This window comes from Astatotilapia calliptera, chromosome 11 (genome assembly GCF_900246225.1).
Source record: "Astatotilapia calliptera chromosome 11, fAstCal1.2, whole genome shotgun sequence".
NCBI lineage: Eukaryota > Metazoa > Chordata > Actinopteri > Cichliformes > Cichlidae > Astatotilapia > Astatotilapia calliptera.
The window spans coordinates 23,018,642-23,042,912 of record NC_039312.1 but is presented as its reverse complement, the minus strand read 5'-3'; the positions used below and the strand labels follow the sequence as shown (position 1 = coordinate 23,042,912).

The window sequence follows — 24,271 nt, the reverse complement described above, 5'->3', positions numbered from 1 at the left end:
AGGTCCATGCAGCAGGGGTCCAAATTGGACTAGACATACCATCTTACTTGGTCCAACTTGGACAGGCCCAGTGGCCCATAATGGTTATGGGCTACTGGGCCTCTGGATTACTAATTTGCCCCACTGGCCCCTATTTCTGTTTTAGGTCTGTGGGATTTGGAGGCAAAAAAGAACCAGGAAGACTATAATTTGCCAGCTTCTGCAGGCCAACCAATGCCACCTGTTATCATTGTGCTCATTAAGACATTGCAGCTCACTGTAATAATATGAGAACAGTAAAGATCCTGACAATGTTTCAAGAACTTTCATAGCTTTTGGATAAATCCATACAAATCTTCAAAATTTAATGATTTTAAAAAAGTGAATATCTAGTAACATCTATCTATCTATCTATCTATCTATCTATCTATCTATCTATCTATCTATCTATCTATCTATCTATCTATCTATCTATCTATCTATCTATCTATCTATCTATCTATCTATCTATCTATATCTATATATCTATCTATCTATCTATCTATCTATCTATCCATCTATATCTATATCTATATATATCTATCTATCTATATATATCTATATATATATATATATATATATATATATATATATATATATATATATATATATATATATATATATATATATATAGGCTGACCAACTTGGGCACTGCCTGGATTGATTACAAGAAGGCCTATGACTCAATGCCCCACACCTGGATTCTGGAATGCCTAGAACTATACAAGTTCAACAATACCCTAAGAGCCTTCATCAGGACCTCAATGGGGATGTGGCGTACAACACTAGAAGCCAACTTCAAGCCCATAGCACATGTCACCATCAAGTGCGGGATCTACCAAAGAGATTCTCTGTCCCCACTGCTGTTCTGCATAGGCCTGAACCCCCTCAGTGAGATTATTGAAAAGACTGGCTACAGATACCGACTACAGAATAGAGCAGTTGTCAGCCATGTCCTGTACATGGATGACATCAAACTGTATGTCAAGAATGAACGAGACATCGATTCACTGATCCACACCACCAGGATATACAGCAATGATATCGGAATGTCATTTGGACTGGGGAAATGTAGTCGGATAATAACAAAGAGAGGGAAGGTAGTCAGAACTGAGGGGATCAAACTACCAGAAGGCAACAATGCGGAACACTGAGGACAGCTACAAGTACCTGGGGACCCCGCAGGCAAATGGGAATCATGAAGAGGTTGCTAGAAGGAAGCTCCTGACCATGCATGGCGGGTTTCAACCCAAGACCAGCACCCTGAGGCTGTATGCTAAACAGAAGGAAGGAGGCCGGGGACTGGTGAGTGTCAGCACCACGGTCCAGGATGAGACAACAAACATCCACGAATACATCACGAAGATGGCCCCAACTGACCGAGTGCTCAGTGAATACCTTGGGCAGCAGAAACCCAAGAATGAGGAGGAAGAGGAGGCACCATCATGGAAGGACAGGCCCCTGCACATTATGTACCAAAAGCAGATAGTGGAGGTGGCTGATATCTTGAAATCCTATCAGTGGCTGGACAAAGCTGGACTGAAAGACAGGACAGAGGCACTAATCATGGCAGCACAGGAACAATCTCTGGGCACAAGATCCATAGAGGCTGAGGTCTATCACACCAGGCAAGACTACAGGTGCAGGCTGTGTAAAGATGCCCCAGAGACAATCCAGCACATAACAGCAGGGTGTAAGATGCTATATATATATATATATATATATATATATATATATATATATATATATATATATATATATATATATATATATATATATATATATATATATATATATATATATATATATATATATATATATATATGTAAGAAACAAATTAATTGCCCAGGTGAAACAGACAGATCTGCCAGTTCTCTGGCAAATGCCAATGAAGATGCATGGTGCTGGTCTGTGAGCACAGGTGAAATATGCACTGTAGGGCTCTGCCAGTGCTCCTCCTGTTCCACTTCAAGTAAAGGAGCAGGTACCAGACCTGGTGGGTTAATGCCCTTCTATGGATCTACGACTTCTACCACTCTTGAGTCGAGGAGGAGGAGGTGGAGTACCTCTGCAACCTGAATGGCCTGCAGATAGTGTCTCATGCATTAATGACAAGCACACTAGGAAAAAGCAAATTAGAAAAAAAAGAAAGAAAAATAGTACACAAACTGAATGCAATGATCTATGGACACCACATGCAAAATGAGTCTGTCGTGAGCCGTGTGCTGTGCTGTAGTGTGCTGGAGCAGCAGAATGTGGGAAGTGGATAACAACAGAGTGAATAAACTGATTCACGAGGCCAATAATGTTGTGTGTGTGGAGCCTGATTCTCCGACAGAGGTGTCAGAAAGGAGGATACTGTCTAAGCTATTGTCAATATTGCACAATCCGTCACGCTGTCTTCATCTTGTGCTGGAGCGTGTTCAGGAAATACTCATTCAGCCACATGCACTACAGAATTCTACAGGACATCATTCCTACCTCTGGCCATCTTTACAACTTTCCTTATCATAAATGGACTATTTTCACTTGCAATATCCTGTCTATACTCTGCATAGTATCATTTTAACTTTGGAATATTAAAATTAATATTGCACTTATTTTTACTTATTTTTTTATAGAGAGTTAACTTTTTTAATCTTTCATATTTATATTTAAAGTGACCACCTGTAACAATACAATTTTCCACTGGGATTAATAAAGCATTTGGATAAAATGCATACACTTTTGTGGGGGAGTGCTGTTTGTTGTTGCCTCTCCACTATTCATGTTGTCACTTTCTTTGCACCAAAGCAGGTTAAATGATCCACAGTGGTTAGTGCTTCCTAACTGGACACATTGTTATCTCTGAATAATGAAGTTTAACCGACTTTGTGTTTCCTTAAATTTTTTATTTATTCATTTATTTTTCAACGAGTGTCTTTCACTCGTCGGACGCTCAGAAATACAAGCTATGGGGAGTACATTTGAATGCAGCACAGTTTTACAGCTCTGTCCTCCGGTTGTCATGGTGACCTTCAGGGCCTGGATTTTGAAGAAGAGCCTCACACAGTTATATCATTTCGTGTATGCGAAACCGTACATACGCATTACAGTGTTTTTAAGTAAGGACATGGTGTACTTTTATTATTTATTAACGGGATTTAGCACCTCTTTCTGAACGGACCACATGATGGCGCTGTAAGGACAGTAATACACCTCTAACACATCGTCAACATCCGGCGACACGTCTCTGAGCCGCCCTGCTAAGCCTCTCGATGCATCTTTATTTATTTAAACCGCTTCAGACTCTTTATTTAAAGGAAATGCTGTTTGTTTGACGCTCTCTTCCAACTTGAAAGCCAGTTTTAAAGTGTAGCTAACCGGGTTAGACAACGCCAATGGGGGAGGTGAGGAAGCTGCAGAAGAAGTTGAGACAGATTGAAAATCTGGAAATAAAAATCAATCTCACCCCAGAGGAAAGATTCAAGGTACAGAAACACTTCATTCGCCTTTCCCTCTTCATTACATCTCCGTGTAGCCTGTGTGTAAATCCTGAATAAATTTCCCTCAGGTGAAGCACGAGGTTATACCTGCAAGAGCAGCACAGACACACATTTAGCCTAAATTAAAAACATCAGATAGATATTGACCTGCTGACAGTCACTACAACAAAGCTGTCTATTCAATAGACCACACAGTCAATGTAAGCATTAGAGGTTTGCCACACAGTACAAGTCAGCTGCAAAAAGGTGTGAAGTAAGGCTTCTTAAAACTAACAGTGTTGGCATCGTAAAGCCATGATTAACATGCATTAATAATAACCGTGCAATGAATAATTTGACAGTTTTCGCCCCAGGAACAGCAGAAGATCACAGGTTGAGCCGAATGCATCTGGAAAATATAATAATCAGAAACTTCAGGAGAGCTTCTGCGTGTTAAAGACCAGAATGTGAATGCAATAAGAGAGTGGCCGAGCCCCACAGCAGTGATTTCCGTGTACTGAGCTGCCCCTGGTTCTGGCAGCAGGACTGTAAATGCATGCATGCATGGCGTGACACACATTTCCAGCTGAAAGGCATTTGGCAGCGTTTTTCCCAAACATTTTGTGCATAAACAATGCAAGCCAAAATTTCAATTTCAAGACACACCTGCATTCATAGTTGTCGAAAATAGCCTGCACATCATCTGAAATAGGATCGTTTTTCTTTTAATTATATATTCTTAGATGAAGGCACGTTTAAAAGCACGTGTAAAGGATCTGGACGGAGCTTTAAACCTTAAGTTTAGCTGGTTCCGTCAGTTTGAGAACCTTCATTCAATGAAAAACAACCAGTGCTTCCCACCTGACCCCTCAGAGCCAGCTCATTTGATTTGTGCAGTAACTTTAGTCTATTTAATGAATCCATGAAAGTTGTTATCTTCTTACTATATAAGCATTTTATGAGTTGCAGGGCCTCAGGTGGGCTGAAATTTGGAGCTTTTTCTCTCTCTCTATCTATAACTGTATATATAATAACATATATAAAACTCCAGGTGTCAAAGTCTAAAGACAAACTTTGTACATCATAGTTTCAATTGCATGACACCAGTTTAATCTCTGTGACATGGAGTAACACAAACAAGCAATGGCATCCTTCATGTTTGATTTGTTTTCTCATCATTCACTGGAGAAAACGTCAAACATTGCATGCTGGGTAAACCTTCAAGGGTCATATCAACATTTGAGATAGATGGCCAGTCAAAGCACGTGAAAGCTGTAATATTTACCTGCGTTTAGATACCAGGTTCATCTCCATCATCTCGCCGTGATTCCCTCTGTGCCAAAGGCATTTTCTAATACAGTCACATTTCAGCACTTACGAATGCAGCGTTTGGCTGTGAAATGAAGAAGCAACATTGGTACTGACATGTTCTGTATAATCAGATTCTGTATAATTTCTTGGCTTAAACCTGACCTTTATGGTGTAACTATGCATATTTCCAGCTGTAGTTAGGGTAAAAAGTTTTTGTTACCTTACATAATAGAAGTTTATGCATACCTGTCCATTTAAGAAACAGAAATGGATGTTAAACTAAAATAAATGAGCCCCACTTATGTAAAATACTGGTTATAATATTGTGTTGCCAGAATTATGTATATGCAGTAAAACCCTCAGTTTGGAAACATATCACAAAGAGGATCCTGAATATATCTATTCTGAAAATGAAGTAGGACCTGGATCACAGAGGATGATCTGAGATGAGCCAGCAGATTAGGACACTACAAGTATCACAGCAACTGGATGCTTCCCGCCGGAGTTTTTTGACTTTTTGTTTTTAATTCAATTTTGTTTCAAAGAGTGATTTAGCTTGTATCAGTTTAGTTCTTTTTTTAGTTTCACTGTTAGCATAATGACCTTGCTTCCCTCTAAAGTTTCATAAAGTGAGTGAAAGGGACACGCCATCTTATGCAAAAAGAAAAATGACACAAGATTAACAGGGATTGAGGCAACGAAATGCAGCAGGAACAACCACTGACATATTTGACGGTATCATTGAGCAAACCCAAATGATAAAGTCTAAAAAATCAGCTGATTATGAGGAAGTCAGTCGGGAGCATTTACACTTTACGTCATAAAAAAACGAATCAAAACATAAAGGTAATATGAAACGGTGACAATAACAAACATATTGTGCAAATTAAATCAGTTCTTATTTATAAAAACAGATCGTCTCTCTATTGCAATGTGATGAAGCGACTGAAAAACATAAAAGAGTAGCAACATTTTCCTTGCAGTGTTGTTAAAATGCAGTTATATTCAGAGTTTTTAGTATTGCATCCTTTGCTTCACAATGTAGTGGTTTACACACTCGCCTAACAAGTGAAAGATCCTCAGTTTGATCCCAGGAGGAGAAACCAATCCCCTGGGGGTTACGTCAGCAAAAGCAGCCAGCATAAAAAAAACATCTGCAAAGCCACCTGCTGTGGCGACCCCTCGTGGATAAGGAAGCAGCTGAAAGTGGCTTTATTGTGTCCTTTACTTAATGTGATGAAAGTTTAGATTAAAAAACCAATACAGGGAAGATGATATCGACTTTATGTGCAGGAAAAGATCAAAACGGGTACAATTTCAAATCAATTATAGTGCAAATTTAGGAGTAAATGCACCTGCTGCCTCTGCAGTCTTTTAAAAAATAGCTTTAAAATCCCCATACTAACCAGTTCAAACATCTCAGCTTGTTCCATAGGAGAAACCAGGAAGAGGAGCAGGTGCGTCTGACTTTATTTCGACTCTGCAAGCAAACATTCGTGGTTTAAACACATGTGTATTTAAACCAATCAGAGGAAGGAACCAGGCCAAGGAGAGATTCATTTATAACAGCCTGCTTTAGTCTTTGGACATATACAGCTGGCTTCTTATCACTTTAGAGAACAGTGTTATGTGCAGTTTTCACAGCTAGTAATAAAAGGTAAGGCACAATGGTTTAGAGTATCCAACGTAGTGGGATTCTTTCATAAAGAGCAGATCACAATAATCCAATAAAGGTGAAAAATGAAGTGTTACTTTGCCGTGTGGGAGAAGAAACTTAATTTTGATGTGCTTTCCTTCAGCATTACCATTTATTTCTCTACTTCGCTACATTTTAGAGCAGCGGTGTCAAACTCATTTAAGTTCATAGGCCACTAGGAACCGAGTTTGATCTCAGGTGGGTCCTACCGGTGAAAACACTTCATAGTAATCATGTAATAATAGCAGACTTTTAAATTCTCCTTTTTTCTTATACAATGTGAAGATCGACTTTCTGAATGCATTTAACAAGCCTCCCATTCACAAAACAGATGAAGTGCAACCTGAGATGTTTTAGAAAAATAAGTGCAGTTTTTCCACGTTCTGTTATTACAAAGAAACCTGTAACTTTGTGATCATGGATCTTCATTCCAAAACCTACTTGCCACAGGGAATGTCTTTGTTTATAAGAAGCCTGTAAAAATGAGAAGAATGGCTCATGTCATGATCTTAGAGGTCTGAATCATTAACCTCTTTCAAAACAATTTTTATCCAACAAAATACAATCTTCTTCTTCTTCTTCTTTTGGCTGTTCCCTTTAGGAGTTGCCACAGTCGATCATCTTCCTCCCACCTATCCTTAGTATCCTCTTCTCACATCAGCCCTCTGCATGTCCTCCTTCACTACACACAGCTCCACGTTCAGCATCCTTTGTCCAGTATCTCCACTATCCCTCCCCTGCACAACTCCAAACCATCTCTGCCTTGATACTTATTTGAGCTGTCATTCTGATCTAATCCACTCCTAATGAAAATCTTCAGCTCTGCTACCTCTAGCCTGCCCTCCTGTCCATTCTAGGTATTTATATATACGTGCATGCCAATAGGTGGTCCAGTTGTGGCCTGCAGAGGCTGCATGTTTGATACCCCTGTTTTAGAGTGAAACGTTGTGCCTTTTCTTTAAATAATTGATCTGACAGATCTATTTGCTGGTTCCTTTTTTAATTAGAAAAGTAGACGGCAGTCTTAACTAGTCTTACCTAGATTAAAGTGGCTCTTCCACAGCTGATGATCAAATATTACGATTACACAGCAACACTTTATTGTTCTGTTTTAAGAATACATTTCCCACAATGCAAAAGCGTGTTAGATGCACTGCGCCTTGGAGATTTTCAAATGCCTGAACCCGTGTTTTAAAAATCTGTATTCCGCAATCTCCTGCTGGTAAAAACCACGATAATTTCGAAGCTCCGCCGAGAGCCACGAAAGATACAAACACTGATTTTCACAGGCAGAGTAAAATGCTGACAAATAAATTGAGAAATAAAAACTAGGGGAGTGCTCCTTTAACCGAGGAACCAGCCACCTAATCTAAAATTGACACGCTTGATTCACTCATTCATGCATATTTCAAAGCTCACAATCTAACAGGAGTATGCTGTATGTTGCGGGCTGCAGTCTAATAAATCGAGACAGGCCGGGTATGTTGGTTGTGCATATAAACAACTTGTGGATTTAGCAGCTTGGTTTACAACCAATCTCGTGCCTCTTCCCTTCTCAGATCTCCAGGAAGGCGGAGCTTCGTTCCAGATTGGCTGAGCTTCAGCTGCAGCTTTCTGGCCCGCAGCAAACTCTTGGGATTGTGGGAGACGGAAAAAAGGAGAAGATGAAAAGACAAGTGTAAGGAAGTGAGGGAGAGGTACCAGCCACGGGTGGGGGGGCAGATGAAGAGAAACATAATTCTTCAAAAGCAACAACATTCACTTTGAAGCCTTTGATCTGTTTTGTATGTCTATCCAAACACATTGCAGGTCAAATACTGTCATGCTTTAGGAAATTTGGAACTTTCTCCTGCTCGTCATGTGTAAACATCATTCAGGGATGTCGTTGTCCTTATTGGAGCCCCTAAGGAGGGAAATCCGCATGTGTGTGGACATTAACATAAAACTGAATGAAGTACGCTGATTTTCTCCTGGCAGGCAGACTACAGACTACTACTCTTACAGGAGTATTATTTTAGTTTGTATGACACTTGGAGATCCTCCGCAGGTATCCTCACTGTCACCAAGCTGTGACTGTGTGCAGTTTGCATCTCGATTATATATTCAGCACCTGCTTTCTGCACTGGCACAGGGAGGATGTCCCTGAGGCCCTTCCATCACAGACGCCTCCAGCCTCCAAGATCCTTAAGGGAGAAGAGGAGTCCAGAGCTCAAGCAGCGCCAGCCCCGGCTGCCAGGCAGAGGAAGGCGGAGATGGGCAGAGAGCGGGAAAGGACAGCGGCGGCCAAGGTGTCAGATAACTGTCGGGACGTGTCAGGCGACTGCGCGGGCTCTGACGAGGAGCGGCTACTACGGCAGGAAGGTGGGATAATTAAGAAAAGTGGCTGGAGAGATTGCCGTTACGATTTGTCACTGGCAGTTAAAAGCACAAAGCGGTGCCCTAATTTGTGATTAACATCTAAAATCAGATTATTCTTCTTTGCCCCGAAGGAGTCCTAACAAGCTCACGAGGCTGCCAGTTTTAAAACCAACTGGCTGCATATGCTTCCCTGAAGACAGGGCCCACGTTTTGCATCCTTGGAGCTAATTTAGCCCCACGCTTTGCAGTGGCAGACTAATCCATATTGAAGAAGTGTGTAGATTAACGAGCCAGGGTGCTGATGAGTCAACACTGCTAATTGCACAAATCATTTCTTTTACAGAAGCTGAATTTACATCCCTCAAAGCGTCGTGGGAGAAGGCGAAGTTTCGCTTGAGGCTGTTGCAGGGTCACAGTGACATAGTCACCTGCGTGGTTGCTGTTGACAACCTGGTGGTTTCTGGGAGGTAAAGCAGGAAAAGAAGACTCGATTTGCATAATGGATATGCAAAGTGAACATTTCACCTAATTTATCACTTAATAGGCTCTTGCTCTCTCCCTCGCTGTCTGACATATATTTGGTTTTCTTCCTCCGCCTGATCACTCGGCGCAAATCTCTTGCGGTTTATGTGGAACGCCTTTTAACTTTGCTTGTTTTCTCCCCCCTCTCTCTTTCTTTCCTCCTGGGCCCTCCCTTTTTCTTCCCGTCCGTCATTCTCACTCTTAAGTCGAGATACGACAGTGAAGGTGTGGCACGTTCCCACTGCAACAGAGCACAAGAACTTAGGAGGTCACACCGGCGGGGTCACCTGTCTGGCAGCACCTCCCCCTGAGTATTGCAAGAGGCTGGGTGAGGAAACACACACGCACACACACATCCTAACATGTGGGCCGAGCAGAGCTGAGTAATGCCTCTGTCCTGCGGTTTGGTAATTATAGGAGCAGTTCATCAGATCAGCCCAGAGAGAGGTAACCACAGTGGACACTTTAGAGAGTTCACTGTCTGTCTGAAGCAGGCAGCCTTCCATCATTTGCACTCCAACACATCTCCGGCTCTCCTCCTACATCCCCTCCCCACCTGCTTCCCCAACTTAAAATACCAAGTCTAGAAGTGAACTGATGACGCAGCTCAGTCGAACCATAGTCTCTCTTACTAATTACATGGTTCCTTTTTAGTCATTTTCAGTCTTTGTCTTGCGGTCTCCTCTTTTTTATTTTGCGCATCATCACTTATTTACAGCTTTTTGCCAGCGTAATCTCTTTTCTCTTTCCGTCTCCCCTCCTCTGTCCCCATTCTGCTCTTTGTTTGGTCTGCGCGTACCCCCTCGACAGCCTGGTCCCTGTCTTTGTCCGACAAAGAGAGGTTTATCTTGAGTGGCTCAGTGGACTGCTATGTGAAGATCTGGGCCCTGAGTATTGGTAGGCTTAACCACACAAACACACACACACACACACAGCGACATAGAGTGACATACATATATAGGTAGATGGAGCCTGAGGGTTGTGTGTGGGAAATGTGTGCATCGTAATCAATGTTTGCCTGTGTGACTGATGGCCTGCGCCCTGTCAGTTAAATTCGATTTTTACTGTTTCCTTCAGGGCAGTGTGTTAAGTCTATCTACACATTCAACGCTGTGACCGCGCTCTGCTTTGTGCCGGAGGAGGATGGCTACATCATCACTGGATCAGGTGTGTTTTCCTGAGGACAGTATGTGTTGGTGACATACCTATTTTTGTGCATGTATGTGCCCGTTTTTTGTTGTTGTTGTTGTTGTTGTTTATGGGACTAATATGCATGCAGAGTCTGACAATGTGGCATCATCTGCCAGTGAGTTAGGGAGAGCAGCTCAGAGTTATCGAGCTGAATCACAGTGATGGAGGCACACAGTTTAGGCAGCCAGGCTCAGGTGGGTCAACCGTAACCCACAATAATGACTGCCAGTCGCCTGTCAGCGCGTATTAACCTCACACTCTGTCACCCCGCAGACGGGGGGAAAGTTCAAGCCTGGAGCTGGGACACTTTCCAAAACTGCCAGTCAGTCAATGCTCACCAGGAAGCCGTCACCTCCATCCAGGTGGGTGGGTCACTCACCTGCTGACCATCACGCTCTCTTCACACGGAGGATGCTCAAGCTGTTTTCATTTTCAGCCTATTTTTAACTTGAAGAGTTTTTTTGTTTCCCTTCTGTGGCTGTCTAACGTAGTTTTTCAAACTCTTGATTAGTAATTTGTGAAAAAGCCTCTTCCCCGGAAATCAAACGGCTATATTTCTTCACATCATCCTCACGCAAGCTTTCCTTGTTTATTGCTTTCAAATGGAAATCAAAGATATTTGTTAAGATGTAAGCTGTGGAGCTCGTCCAATTTTAGAGCATACTGTATATATTTTGAGCGAAAAAAGGCTTTTTTATGAATATTGAAACCCAGAGCTGGATATGCACATTTTTTTTTTCAATTTGCAATCATCATAATATGCCTGAAGCATTAAAGCGTAGCACATCATTGTCATCCTCTGTGTTGTTTATCATGCAAAACGCAAAATCCATTTATAACCAGCAGCAGAAGCACAGAGACATTTTAAAACTGTTCACACACTTCTCTTGCATTTGCACTAACATGCATACACTCACTCTAAGACACGTGTACAGACACACACACAGGGTAAAGACTTAAATCACCATGACAACTGTGTCTCTTGTGCCCTCCGCAGTCTCAGGGTCCACTGGTGTTCAGCGGCTCGGCTGAGGGAGGGTTGTCTGTGTGGGAGAACCGGGGTTCGGATAGAGACCCCCTGAGGCTGCTGCACCACTGGAACAGCCAGGTGACAGGCTGCGGAGGGGAGGCGTGCGGGCGTCTAACCCTCAGCCCGCGGGGAGACAGAGTGTTCCTGGCTTATGGTCGAGCCTGGCTCAAAATCCTGCACTGGAGGACCGGTAGGCTGTGTGTGTGTCAGAGAGGAAGATCCAAAAAGGAAGGCAGATTTAGTGAAATCTGCATAATCCTTCCACCTAACATCTGTCCAATTATCACAGGAACGATGACCAGACTGACCAATCACAGCAGTATCACCGGAGTAACAGATTGTATTCACCAGACGGGAGGCCTCCTAATTGGATCCTGCTACGATCTGGCGAATGGAGAGAGCAGGCTAAATTGTGAGTCCCACATCTCTCTTTTTTTACCATTGCAGGTGCTGTTGCAAAGCCCGCACTGCTTTGGTATCTTCAGAGAACCAGACCATTTTTTGGCACCTTTGAAAACCAATAATTATGCAGTGTTGCTAACAGAAGCTGGGATAATTACCGTGGGAAGGAGATCATTGTGGACAGAGTCTGGGGGCTGCATCCCGCAGCAATTCCAGCTTTGAGGCCAGCAGATTGGTGATGGTGTGTTTCTGCCAGCTATTTTTTAGGGGAGGCGAAATATGCGGAACTGGTTCTAGACTGGGGACCAGTGCTGTATTGCTGGAAAACGAGCAAACCAATTTTAATTTACCGAGAATGTAAAAACGCAGTTTTACACACTTTATGTTCCTCCGTTGACTTCCGGTCCCATCATGTCTCTCTCCTCTCTCTAGTGTTCTCTCTGCCTCAGTGTCGGTACCTGGCCTCTCTGACCTGGCCTGACGCTCCCAGAATCATCTGCTTTGCAGCATGGACCACTGGGAGCGGAGACCACCGATGGGTCACCGGAGGTCAAGACCTCATCGTTTGGGAGCAGCTCCCGAGTTCCGGGAGGCAAAGGTGGGAGCGATACTTGTCAACACCACTGGCTTAAAAAGATTATAGATCCAAGCTGCTCAATTATCTTCCTTATTTGAATATTCATTGTTTGTTCTGAGGTCAGCTGCACTTTTAATTCTAAAGCTATAATTGGATTTAATGTGCTAATGGGTTTAATTGATTTTGACACACACATTTATCTTGATATCATGCTTTTGGTTCAGGGGGTGTTAAATCTAAGGCGAATATAAGGGGCTAGAACCAGCCTGCCACAGGGCTCAATCTGGTCCACTGGACGGGTTTGCAAAGAAAAGTCATGAATACTTCCAATTTTTTCACGAAATCTCGGTGCAGTGGTACCAGCTTGACTGTACCGGGAGTAAAAATCTGTGAAAAGTTGAAAGTATTTCCACGACACACCGAGTTTGAGGACTCATTAATCAGAACATACTGTGGTTGTTCAGTTGTGATTTACTCCACATATGAAGTGTTTTGTGCCTTTGTAGATCAGCTGTGTAAATTATAATGCACATCTAATGAGAATAGATTGAGTGAACATGCAAAATTGAGACGTATTTCTACAGCAGCACCTTTTTCCTCAGACATCTCAGGCTGTTTTTCATCTGTTTTCTAAATGCGAGTGTTGCCAGAGTGTGATCTATAGGTTGCTATGCAGTAGTTTTACTGTTTGGTCCACTTGAGATGAAATCGGGCTCTTCTGTGAACTATAACGAGTTCAAAGCGCCTGCTTTATTTAATTGCGGGTGTAAATGTTACAGGGGTGATGTCACAGCAAGGATAGACAGTCTAATGGATTCCTGTTTACTGGAGTCAGAGGGAGACACTGAAGATGATGAGGAGACTGATGGTACACACACACACGCTGCAATTTCACACACATTCACATCTTCATTTGCTGCCTCACACGTTTAATGAGCAACCGTGGAATTGCCGAAATGAATACGGTCGTGTTAATTTTAGGTGATGCTTGTCGTGAAAAATCGTTATGACCCCCCTCGTCTAATTTAGATTACGAGGATAACGACGAAGGCGGCGATGAAGGAAAAGACAGCCGGTCCGCCGCCGCGGAGGAGGACGCAGGGTCCGGCTCGTGGCTCCGCTGCGCTCTCCAGTGAGCGCCGCTTTCTCGTGCCGAGAACACCACGGCCTGCAGCCATGAAGAGGAAATGAGAGGGTGGGAGCGAAGTGACAGCGAGGGAGGGTGCAGGGGTGTGAAGTGTGACAGACCGAGTATCAGTGTTGGAAGGAGAAAGTGAGCGAGTGTGCGTGTGAGCGCGATAAGCAGATTGTTTTCTGTGTAAATATTATTTTCACATACAATAAAGCTGTCACACTGTGACTCTCACCAACAAATTTGCATCTCTTTTTTGCTCTTTTTGTATTTCCGTCTGACCCCGTCTCCTCTGGAAACACCAGTTCTTTAGCCTCCTCTGCCAGCGTAAATGAATGTAAATTAAATTTTATTCCCGTCATTCCTTTCTCTCGCGCCTCTTCCTCTTTACTGTCTGTATTTCTGTCTCTTTTTTTCTCTCTGGGGTGTCCTTGCTGTCTTTGTAAACACAATTGGAGAGGTTTCTTCTTTTTTTTTTAACCTCCGCCTCCAAAATGAGCTTATTAATGTCGTCCTCGGTATCATTTCTGTTTGGCTCGTCAAATTCATTTCTTTTTCCTCTGTGTCCGTTTAATTGAACCCATTTAAAAAAAAAACCCACATAATTAGCATTTAAATCTCTTTCCTACAGTCTCTTGCCCTCCCCACGTCGCTCTCTCTCCCCTCTCTTACTCCACCAGACTCTGCATGTCTCAGTCGCTAAGGCAACCGATGCTTTTTTTTCCCCTCCCTCCCTCACTCTCTCTCTCTCTCTCCCTGTATCTCCCCCTTTCTCTCTGTCTCCCTCTCTCATTCCCTCTCTCCACAGCCAGAGGTAGGCATGATAACTGATATGTGTCGGAGCGCGTGTGTTCGTGTGTCTCTGAGTGACATTTCTGTGGCATTTATGCAGTAGTTGTTGATAGGAAGTTATCTCTCTCTGCTCAAAGTGACTTATAGAGTACTCGCTCCATGCATGACGACTCTAATGATGATTAATGTGCCGTGCTCAGGTGTGTGTGCGCTGTGGATGTGTGTGACAGGGCAGAGCAGACGACCGGTGTGTACTTCTGGATGTTTTTTTTTTTACCATGCAGATGTGTGTGAACATGTGGCGGACAGTTGAGCTTTAGATTGTGATGCCCCGGGGAGTCCGCGTGTGTGCTTCTTTCAAAATGTGACAGAGTTGGCTTTTCGCCAGCACTCTTGCTGCTGTCTGTGTTTACATGGATTTTATGTGGCAAAACACAAGAAGAAGAAGAAGAAAGGAGGCGACAAAAAGCAGGACCCTCCCCCCTTTCTGGCTTTTATTCCTCTCTTGCCCCTCTGTTTTATCTTACAGAGAGAGATGATCGGAGAAGAGGAGTCTCAGTGAACAGAGTGAAGCGATGGAGAGATGGTAAGATGGATAGTTTCTGAGGTGGAGAGATGTGTGGGACGCAGATGCATAAAATGTCATTCTGAGTGATGGCCGGCTTGAGAATCAATGTCTAAGCTGTTGAGGTCGTGCAGGGCGGCCGCGGACAATGCATTTTCTCAGATAACTGTCCTGTCACTCCACCCTCTCTCATCCTTTCTCCTTCACCTTTCCTTCCAGCTCCATCTCTCCTGTCGCACGACTGACTGGCCTCATCTCTCTCCTCCTGGTTGCTTTGGTGACACAGCCCTCCACCTGTAACCGTGACGACAGAGAGGCCGAGGAGCAGGTGGACGCCTTGTCGGTCCAGCTGTCCGTCACCGCCCAAGTCACGCCCACCCCTCTGTGGGCGGTGGTCTGGGGTCCCACGCAGCAGCTGGAGGACGAGACCTACCACTTCCTCTCCAGCCAGGAAACCGATCACCTGTACCTGCATGGGAACCAGCAAGAGGCCAGCACCGCCACGCCTGAGAACTGGCTTTACCCTGACGAAAGCATGCAGCCACCACTGGAGCCCAAGAAGGGAGTGGAGGATGGTGGGACTGAGGCAGAGGAGACAGAGCCTGAGGAAGGTGGGCATCAAGAGATGAAGGATTTCTAAATAAAGGTGTCCATGAGTTGCAGTGAGCGAACACACTCACATGCCAGGAGTCCTCTAGGGAATTAGCTGTCATGAGGGTGAAGGCTGACACCCAGCTGTGTGCACCCGGCTGTGTCTGCGGCGGGGATTGCCTAATAAAGTTCTCATCACTCACAGGGAAGAATTAGCCGCTGTCATAACTGCAAAACACAGAGGAGACGTCATCGGATGGGTGTGATAGTTGGAGGCTAGAGTCTTGCACGTCCAATTTGATGTTTCAGCTGGCTACACTGTTTTCTTCTTTTGTTCTGGCTACAGCTAAACAATCTGAGATGAATAACTTCGTGAGTGTGTGTGTAAATGTGTGTGTTACAGTGGACCCACAGTTCTATGTCACCGTGACCATCTCCTCGCTGCTCATCCTGACAGCAGTCATCATTACAGCCAAACTCTGGTAGGAACCAAAATTCTCTCCTCCACCGTGTCGTGTGTGTGTTTGTGTCCATGACCACATAAATATGAGGTGGGCATTGCTGAGTAAGGATGAGGCGACTTTCCTTGTGTAAGCCTGACACGCAGCAGGGTGGTGTTACTGGATTCTTCTGGTTAAAATACCTCAGGGCCTTTTTTTTTTTTTTTACAATGGTAAGAAATAGAAACTGGGTATTTTCCAAAAACTGAAATTGCACACTTCAGTGGAAGCATATGAATGTAGCAGCATCTTGGACACTTTAATGTTGAGAGAGGTGTATGAGCTGCTAATTATCATCTTGTTTTTGTTCTTTATTTTAAAATCATGGTTCTTTCCATTAAAGCAGGGATGTGTTGAGGCCAGCTGAATGTTTGATTAGAACAGTCCCAACATGGGGATTTGTAACCCCACCAAGGAGTTGAAAGAAAAACCTGAGGCATAATGAGATGATTAAAAACAAAATATTCTGCTACAGAAAAAAAAATTGTTTTCTGTCTTCAGACTTTTATCTCATTAATTACTAGATAATTGCACTTCATTAATATTTTAATAATTGTAAGTGGACTAATCTCGATTTGATGACCTGGTTGGTATCCAAAGACAGTGAGGAGAGGGTGCAGAAAGGCAAAATCGTAATCTTGGCTTAATCTTCACTGTAGGTTATACCTGACTCAGAAACTTGTCAGGACAGGTCATAAGTGTTAACAGAGTAAAGCATATGTAAAAGAAAACAAGGCCATAAACTGTGATGTCACCGGTGGGTTCACAAAGTCTTCACTTGTGCTGAGTCCTTGAGATGAGTGTTTTCGGATGTCGCTCTCTTGTTTTTTTTAACCAGTAAGCAAGTATGCGTGCTAATAGGTAACACTATGTTAATCACATGCTAGCCATGGGCTGAATCACAGCCTGCTTTATTGATTATTTTACTCCGAATGGCAGCATGATTTGCTAAGTAAAATTCATAATCTTCTCTTAAATTAATAAGACCAAAAACAAACTCGTTAGGATAGACTTTACATAGGAAGTGGACATACCTATGAAGCCATGATGTCACCCATTGTTTGGTGGAAGCTTCAAATTTAGCATTTTGGCTGCTGACCATGTTGGTTTGTGGAGCCTGTATTTGCTGTATTTGGGCAAGTGGACGGAGTAATTGGCTAAGGCTAACGAACTCGGGTTAGCAAGCTGAGCAAGTAGCATCCATAAACTGTATGTGAGCAACACAAAGACACAGACATCTGCTAATTAGTCTTAATTAACAGACTGATTAAAATACTGCTGTGAATTTCACTCATTAAAACTGAAGCACAGACTTGCACCGTCGCTGGAAGTTCCTGACGGTGCTCCACCAGAAACTTCCTTGTGATTACTTTGCCTGCTAGCATGTTACCACAGTCACCCACAGTTGACATGAATAACGCCCGCTTGTCTGCGGTCTCTACATTTACTCGCTGAGCAGTAATTGCGAAAAAATGTGATGGAGTTCACAAACAGAAAACATTCGCCTTCATTGTAAAAGTTATGCCTTACTGCTCCACCCAACACATTTTAAGCAAACAACTTCTTCTCTAAAGGCAGAATATCATTATTTCTGGTTTGCATCATTTACAGGCAACCTGCTGTTTTCCGTGCAGACTGAGGGTACCACAGTAACTTGCTAACAACCAAAGCAACTACAAGAAGTTTTTGGTGTAGCACTGTGTATCTCTATTTCAACCAGTTTTATGCTAGCGACTGCTAGCAACCTCCAGCTACTGCATAATACACATTTTTTCTTTCAGGGCCTGTGCTAACACACTGGTATCTAGGCTTGTGTGACTCAAGCTTAAAGGCAGCTATTGACTGAAGCTACCTGTGTTGCCACAGCTTTTAAGCCTTAAAAACATCAAAACAATTGACTTATAAAACATGTCATTGCTGTACAGTTGTTATAAAGGTTAAATAATCCATAGATGCCAAAACTGTATTTAATACTAGGCTGCAAATATTCCTTTTAATGGTGTATGTTGGCCATTTAAACATAGAAGTCAGTGGCGACTGACTCACTTTTGTAGCCAGCCTCAAGTGGCCACTAGAGGAACTGCAGTTTATGGACTGGTTTCATTTTTCAGCTCTGAGGTGAGCATCATTACCACTTTATCTTAGACTCCTGTACAGCCAGGCTTCCTCTTGGACCCAGATGAGTCTCCCTCTGCTGGAAATAAATTAAAAATGCAGGTTTATGGCACCATCTATGGAACTTGTTTCCATCACTGAGTTTTTTCCCCTTTTCTTTCTTTCTCTTTTTTTGCCAGGCAGAGTTCATTTTGACTTAACTTTGGATTTTTAACTCAAACTTTTGAGTAAGTCAAAATTTTGACATATGGGTGTTTTTCATTGGCATAAACAAGCTTTAATAACCACCTAATTGTCTTTAATTTTGAGACCTATAAGTCAAATCCATCATAAAAACCCAGATGCCTCATGTTTTATAGACAGTTTAGGAGAGTGCTGAATTTGCTTTTTTATGTAGTAGTATTTAGACTTTTGTTGTTGTTTTTTTAAATAAAGCGAGTAAGCAAGAGACACCATTTTCCCCCACACATGTGTGTAATGGGACAGATGCATGGGGTTTAGATGAGTGGGGTTTTTCTTGAAGAGGAGACTTTAATGGCTGCAGATGTGTTTGCCCGCACACGCTGGCCTGCCCGTCTTGTCTGTGCGCCTGTCGCCGATTATGTTACGGGCCTAAATGAGAGCTGAGTAATTGCTCACTAATGACTTTATTAACAGCACTTGTGTTCCCAAAAGTCACGATTGGCACAGATGTATCATTTAGAGCCATTAAAGTTGCAGTGATTAAGCATTAACTATAACCAGTGATCTCTTGTCTTATAGTTTTGGGTGTTCACGTGGCGTCCCCCGAGCGTATAGACGCAGAGTGGGCGGTGTGTGTGCGCATGTGTTATGTTTTCAGGCCGGGGAGGCAGGTAGGAGGTGATCCGTACACACATGGCCATTATCTCTCCGCGATGTAGTGAAGCACTTCTTCGCCTTGCTGATCAAACCAATAACGGCTCATTTATTTGACCGCTGGGACCCCTCTCTTCCCACTCTCACACTCCCTCCCCCCCTTCTCGCACTCCTCCTCCTCTTCCTTACTGTAATCTCATCTGCACATCTTACCTGAATTTCTGTTGTATCACTTTTTTTTCATTGCCTGCATCGGTATGATTTGTTCTCCCCCATATCCCCTTTTCACGCTCTCTCTTAATCTCAATTTTGCTCCCACACTCGTACATTATCTACCCCTCATACCCCATCTACCCCTCCCCTCCTCGTTTCTCCTTCCCCTTCGGCTCCCACTGGATTTTTTTTCTCTTCCTTTCGTTGAATACCTGTTCTCTCCCCCCCCCCCCCCCCCCCCACACACTTCTTTTAGGTTCCTCGCTTTGTTCCAGTTATCGTCAGTGCCTTGCTCTAAAGCTGCCTGTCTCTGCACAGCCGGTACTTCTCTTATCTCCCCCACCAGTCTCCTATCTCTCCCAGCACCGCCAGTCCGGCTGCAGATCCACAGATAATCCTCCAGCTTGCCGTGAGCTGATACATGATAAGCCCCCCTTTCTCTCTGTTCCTGAGACTGGCCTTCGCTCTTGTTTCGATAACTTACTTCACCTGGCGCTGGCAAAAAAACAAAAAAACCCTACACTGCTTAGTGAATCCCAAGTGGTATTAGAATAGCGAGAACTGCAGGGAGTCAGTCTGGAGACATGGCAGCAGCTCCTCTCTATAGACTGGCTCGTACTTCAGTGTCATAAATGTGTAAATAACACCATGTGTTAGAGGGAGAAAGTGCCGCGGAAGGAACGGGAAGGGGGTACAGATGGACCGAAATGATAGCCTATAGTGGAAATTGGCCACAGTCCAGTTCATTATGATTATAGAAGAGCGGCATATGTGCTCAGTGATTTTCCCAGCCCTAAAATCGTCAGTGTGGCTAATGTCATCAAGTGTGTGACGGTGTGTGTTTGTGTGTGCGCGTACAGTGAGAGGAGTCAGCCAGGAAAGAACAGGTGTTACTGAGGGACGATGAGGGTGCACGAGGGCTTTTATGGCGGTGAGAACAGCTTTGTTGTGCGTCTAAGTGTTCCAAAGAGCCCGAACCTGCGCCTCTCAACTGCGTCTTCACCAGAACTCCCCTCTCCTTACAGGAGTAATGGCACGACACCTCAGTCACGCGCCACTGCTCCGTCCGTTTCTTCGCCTTGTTGCATCCTTCCCACCTCCAACCTTCTGACTCCCTCCCCACATCTCACAGTGAAGTCTCCTTCCCCATTTCTCGCTCTGCCTCCCTCCCCCCCCCTCTCTCCCCTCTCCGACAGTGTTTTAATGAGTCCGATGAGTGCACTAATTCTCTCTCACAGTGGCAGGATAATGTGTTCGCTGATGCTAAATGGATCGGCTGTTCCTGATGTTCTCTGACTTCGTTTCTCCCTCTGTGTCTTTCATTCTGATCGCTCTCCTTATCGTTCCTCTCCGCGCCTCTCTTCATTTCAATCTCTCTGTCGTTTCCTCGTATCCGTCTCGCCCTCTCTTACTGTAATATCTGTCTCAAACTCAAACTAACTTTATTGCATCTGTTTATGCCCCGTTTCTCTTCTCGTTTGTCTTATCTCTCTTCGTCCTCGCACTTGTGTCCCACTCCATGCCGACTGCTTGCCTCTTTAACTCTTCATCCTTTGCAAATCTTGTCCCCCTACTCCCCTCCTCTTCCTCCATCTATCTATCTGACTATCCTTTCTCTCCCAGTTACGATCGCAGCTGTTCCCAGCATCCGCCCCCGCTTTCCCGTGGCGTAGCACCCCCCCTCTCCCTCGCTCTCCCTCGCTCCCTTGCTTCGGAGGACAGCCGGCAGACGCTGCACAGCACCTCCTCCTCCTTCACCGACAGGGAGAGGTAATGAGTCGCCTCACCAGCTCTACACGGCCCGAGTGTGTGCGCGTGCGTGCGTGTTTGTGTCAGTCTCTAAGCCGCATGTGCGTGTGCGAGTCGCCGTGCAACCCCTGGATTGAAGTTTTCTTCCGTGTCTGTGTGTGAAGCACCCGTATTACCTTTTCGCATGCACTGTAAGGACGTACCTGGAGTGTAATTGGACGGTGGTGCTATTCTCTGTGGAGTATTCAGGCCTGAAGTGTTGGCGCTGCTCTAAGATGTATCAGTGTTTTAAACTCCCTCACCGGATGAGTCATCCTGGGCCTATCAAAAAAGGCGCCCAACCACCATCCATGAAATGATGCTTATATTCGAGAGTATTTAAAGTTAATCTCAATCAGGATAATTATAGAGCTACACTCCAGTGCTCCCCCTCTCACTTCCTCCCCTCCCATCAGCTTCACCTCCACCTTCCTCTCCTCCTTCCTCGCTGCTCTTCCGTTTCTTCCTCCCCCCCCCGCCACCCTCTCCGTCCCCCTGCGACGCAGCGTTCCTTTTGCATGTACACAACTTTTCCAGCTTCAGGCTTTTGTGCTCCACTTCTCCTCTCTTCTTCTGCCTTTTCCTTCCATCGCCGGGCCTCCCCAGCTTCTTCCTTTCCTTCTATCCCTCTCACTCTTCTCCTCTGTGTCTCTTGCTGTGTCAGGATCCCTGTTGTGAACCTCTGAGGTGACTGTTTTTCCATATGGTAAACATTTCTACGGGGCCTGAGGAGGAGCATCAACAAGACCGGAGGGTGCGCCCGCAGCACCGTTTTTATTTTCTCTAAACTGTGAAATGAATTCAGGGATCCCAGGTATCCAGCCATCACAAAACACTCCTGCTTCCCTGAGGTCTAAAAAAACAAAAAACAAAAAAAAGGAACATCTGAACTCATCTCCCTCCTTTCCTCCGTCCGTCCGTCCTTCCTTCCTTCTGGCTTGGTGTAAATTTCTGTTAATGTGGATCTGCGTCACTGTGACATGTTCTCCGTTTTCCAGCCTTTATTTGGCCCCGAGCTCTGCTAAGCTTCGACCCGCCACGACTAATTCACAAACAAGCAGTTTAAACAACCATGAAGCATCCCATTATCCCCGAAATGCCCTACCTGTGCTTCCACAACCGTTCTCACCGATCCAGCCCCACATGTGAAGCTGTTTAGTATTAATGGCAATCCCGGCAGAGTCTTCTTTTTACATAACATGACACTCAAATTTGGCTCAGATTAACAGGCTTGTAGATGGTTAAAAAGCCATTCTGAGCACCTCCACACACTGAACGGGGCATTTCACAAAGCTGTTTGGCACGGCTGTAGCCAGCAGCCAATGTGTTTAACATGTCACGCTCCAAAAACTGCTGTTTATTCCCCGCTTTGAGCGCCCGAAATGCAAATAGTGTGGCTATATCCCTCTGCACTATGCAGAGGAGCCTGTTTTTGTTTCAGTTTTTCCTCATGATTTGTTCTCTTAATTATCTGGCCGACGTTCACCTTTTCTCGGCGAACCTTTTTTTCTGCCGGACGCTGCACAGGTACTTCAAATATTCAGGACATGAATGGAAGCGAGGAACCGTTCCTGCTGAAAATCGATGTTTCCCAAAGGTTTGGATGGTACACTACAAAGACAGATTGATGTATCAGTGAACTGCACATGTGATCAAAGGACTGATGTTAGCACAACAAGATGTTTTTCTTCTTTTTTCCCCCCCTCTTCTTTTCACCCGACAGCCAAGTATCTCAATCTGGAAAACAAAACCACCATTGTTCCCTCTCACATTATTATCATCATTTTTTTAGCTGTCTTGGGTGTACCAAAGGAAAGTAGAACATCAAGGAGCATCGTTTCTGTATCTCCTGTGAATCTGCATGTATACACCTGTGAGAGTTGCTTTGAATCTATTATTTATAAAATGTCTATTTTACCTATCAGTGAGTGATGTCTTTTAGACCCTTTCAAAGCCAAATGTCACTTTGTGTCTGGCAACTTTTCTAAGCAGCTTTGAGGCATGACCCCCTCCTCCCCTCCCCCTACCAGTTACACAAACACACACAGATTCCCACTTAGTGCTGGTGGCATCATGCGTAGCTCGTGCAATCCTCCAGATATCCAGTCTTGTGATTTTTAGTAGCATTCCTGTAGAAATGTGGTCTTTCTGTACCATGGAAGTTCAATAAAGACTCAATACTGGCGTTTTAGCTCTGCCTATCTGTTTATTTCTGTGCATGTTGAATAAATTCCCCCTGGAGCAGTGCGATCGGCAATGCTTTATGGGAAGGATAAAGCTTACACCGTGCATTTTAATAGCTACCCCTGTATCCTAATCTTTTTCTCCCTGAAGTGAACATTTAGTCCACTGCCTTGCATTGATTTGAAACCACAAGCTTGGCATTGAAAAGTCTTGAATATGCCAGCCACGGTTGGCTGTTTTTACACCATTGAGGAGCAGATGAAAGGAGGTGAAGAATAAGGCGCTTGCTTTTGTCTGAAACTTCTTCCTTATCTCCTCACCTCATACGGATTTCTTGCGCTTTACAAAGATTAACGGGGTGCTAAGCAAGAATTTCCTCTGTGTAGTTTCTCAAACAAATGTCAATAAAATCAAGGCGGGCACGAGTAGAGAAATGCCACTGGAGTGTATTGAGATTCTGCGGCAGCATTGCCGCACAGCGTTTCCATCTCCTCTGGGCATTTTACTGATCAATCAAAGTAATTGATTGGCTCGGTTCCGCGTGGAAGTTTTAATGGTGGTCTAGTTATGAGACGTACCGGCAGGTGTTGCGGCAATTTAGGAACCATGATGGGTAAACAACAAACATTAATGCATAAGTTTAAAAAATAACAGGTGTGAACTCGTGCATGCGGTCTCTTGGTCACATGATCACACCTATAATAAAGCACGCAGCTGACACCGTCGACTCATCTCTCACTCGCAAACACCTCCAAAGGTGTGCAGCTGTTAGATTTCACAGATCCAATCTAGTAAAAAAATTGAACCGATGAAACTGAATCACACTGACTGAAATTAACACCACTATTTATAAAGGTGAGGAGAAAAGTGGCAGGAAGGAGGGAACGGAGAAAAACGGGAGGTTAAATGAAAAGGGCCTCACAATTTCCGTCTGCTGCCCTTTCTCCATTGCTGATGGTCAGCTAATTGCAACCATTACTGTCAC

At 44.1% G+C, this 24,271-nt stretch overlaps 2 protein-coding genes across 3 annotated transcripts; both read left to right on the top strand.

Annotated features, from left to right (window-relative positions):
- Nucleotides 1-3,032: 3,032 nt before the first annotated feature.
- Nucleotides 3,033-13,943, top strand: LOC113031442 (lissencephaly-1 homolog A). Its single transcript, XM_026183517.1, has 13 exons — nt 3,033-3,488; nt 8,049-8,167; nt 8,621-8,850; nt 9,191-9,314; nt 9,576-9,697; nt 10,180-10,266; nt 10,447-10,536; nt 10,834-10,922; nt 11,558-11,780; nt 11,880-12,002; nt 12,425-12,590; nt 13,349-13,437; nt 13,599-13,943. Exons 1-13 carry the CDS (start codon nt 3,399-3,401, stop codon nt 13,703-13,705), a joined length of 1,659 nt encoding a protein of 552 aa, XP_026039302.1. The 5' UTR covers nt 3,033-3,398; the 3' UTR covers nt 13,706-13,943.
- Nucleotides 13,944-14,012: 69 nt separating this feature from the next.
- Nucleotides 14,013-23,293, top strand: pianp (PILR alpha associated neural protein). 2 transcript variants are annotated; one of them, XM_026183522.1, is made up of 6 exons: nt 14,480-14,515; nt 15,023-15,079; nt 15,278-15,669; nt 16,053-16,131; nt 20,938-21,084; nt 21,767-23,293. In XM_026183522.1, exons 2-6 carry the CDS (start codon nt 15,069-15,071, stop codon nt 21,786-21,788), a joined length of 651 nt encoding a protein of 216 aa, XP_026039307.1. In that variant the 5' UTR covers nt 14,480-14,515; nt 15,023-15,068; the 3' UTR covers nt 21,789-23,293. The 2 variants fall into 2 exon arrangements, with proteins under 2 accessions (XP_026039306.1, XP_026039307.1); XM_026183521.1 differs by having other exon boundaries at nt 14,013-15,079.
- Nucleotides 23,294-24,271: the final 978 nt, after the last annotated feature.

Bases quoted from the DNA above. Each gene is read 5' to 3' on its own strand.
- pianp (XM_026183521.1), top strand. The intron at 15,670-16,052 runs GTGGGCATCAAG...TGTGTGTTACAG, and splicing joins GGAGACAGAGCCTGAGGAAG to TGGACCCACAGTTCTATGTC. The intron at 21,085-21,766 runs GTAATGAGTCGC...TTGCTGTGTCAG, and splicing joins TCCTTCACCGACAGGGAGAG to GATCCCTGTTGTGAACCTCT.
- LOC113031442 (XM_026183517.1), top strand. From the start codon at position 3,399: ATGGGGGAGGTGAGGAAGCTGCAGAAGAAGTTGAGACAGATTGAAAAT. The intron at 9,698-10,179 runs GTGAGGAAACAC...CCCCCTCGACAG, and splicing joins TGAGTATTGCAAGAGGCTGG to CCTGGTCCCTGTCTTTGTCC. The intron at 11,781-11,879 runs GTAGGCTGTGTG...CAATTATCACAG, and splicing joins AATCCTGCACTGGAGGACCG to GAACGATGACCAGACTGACC.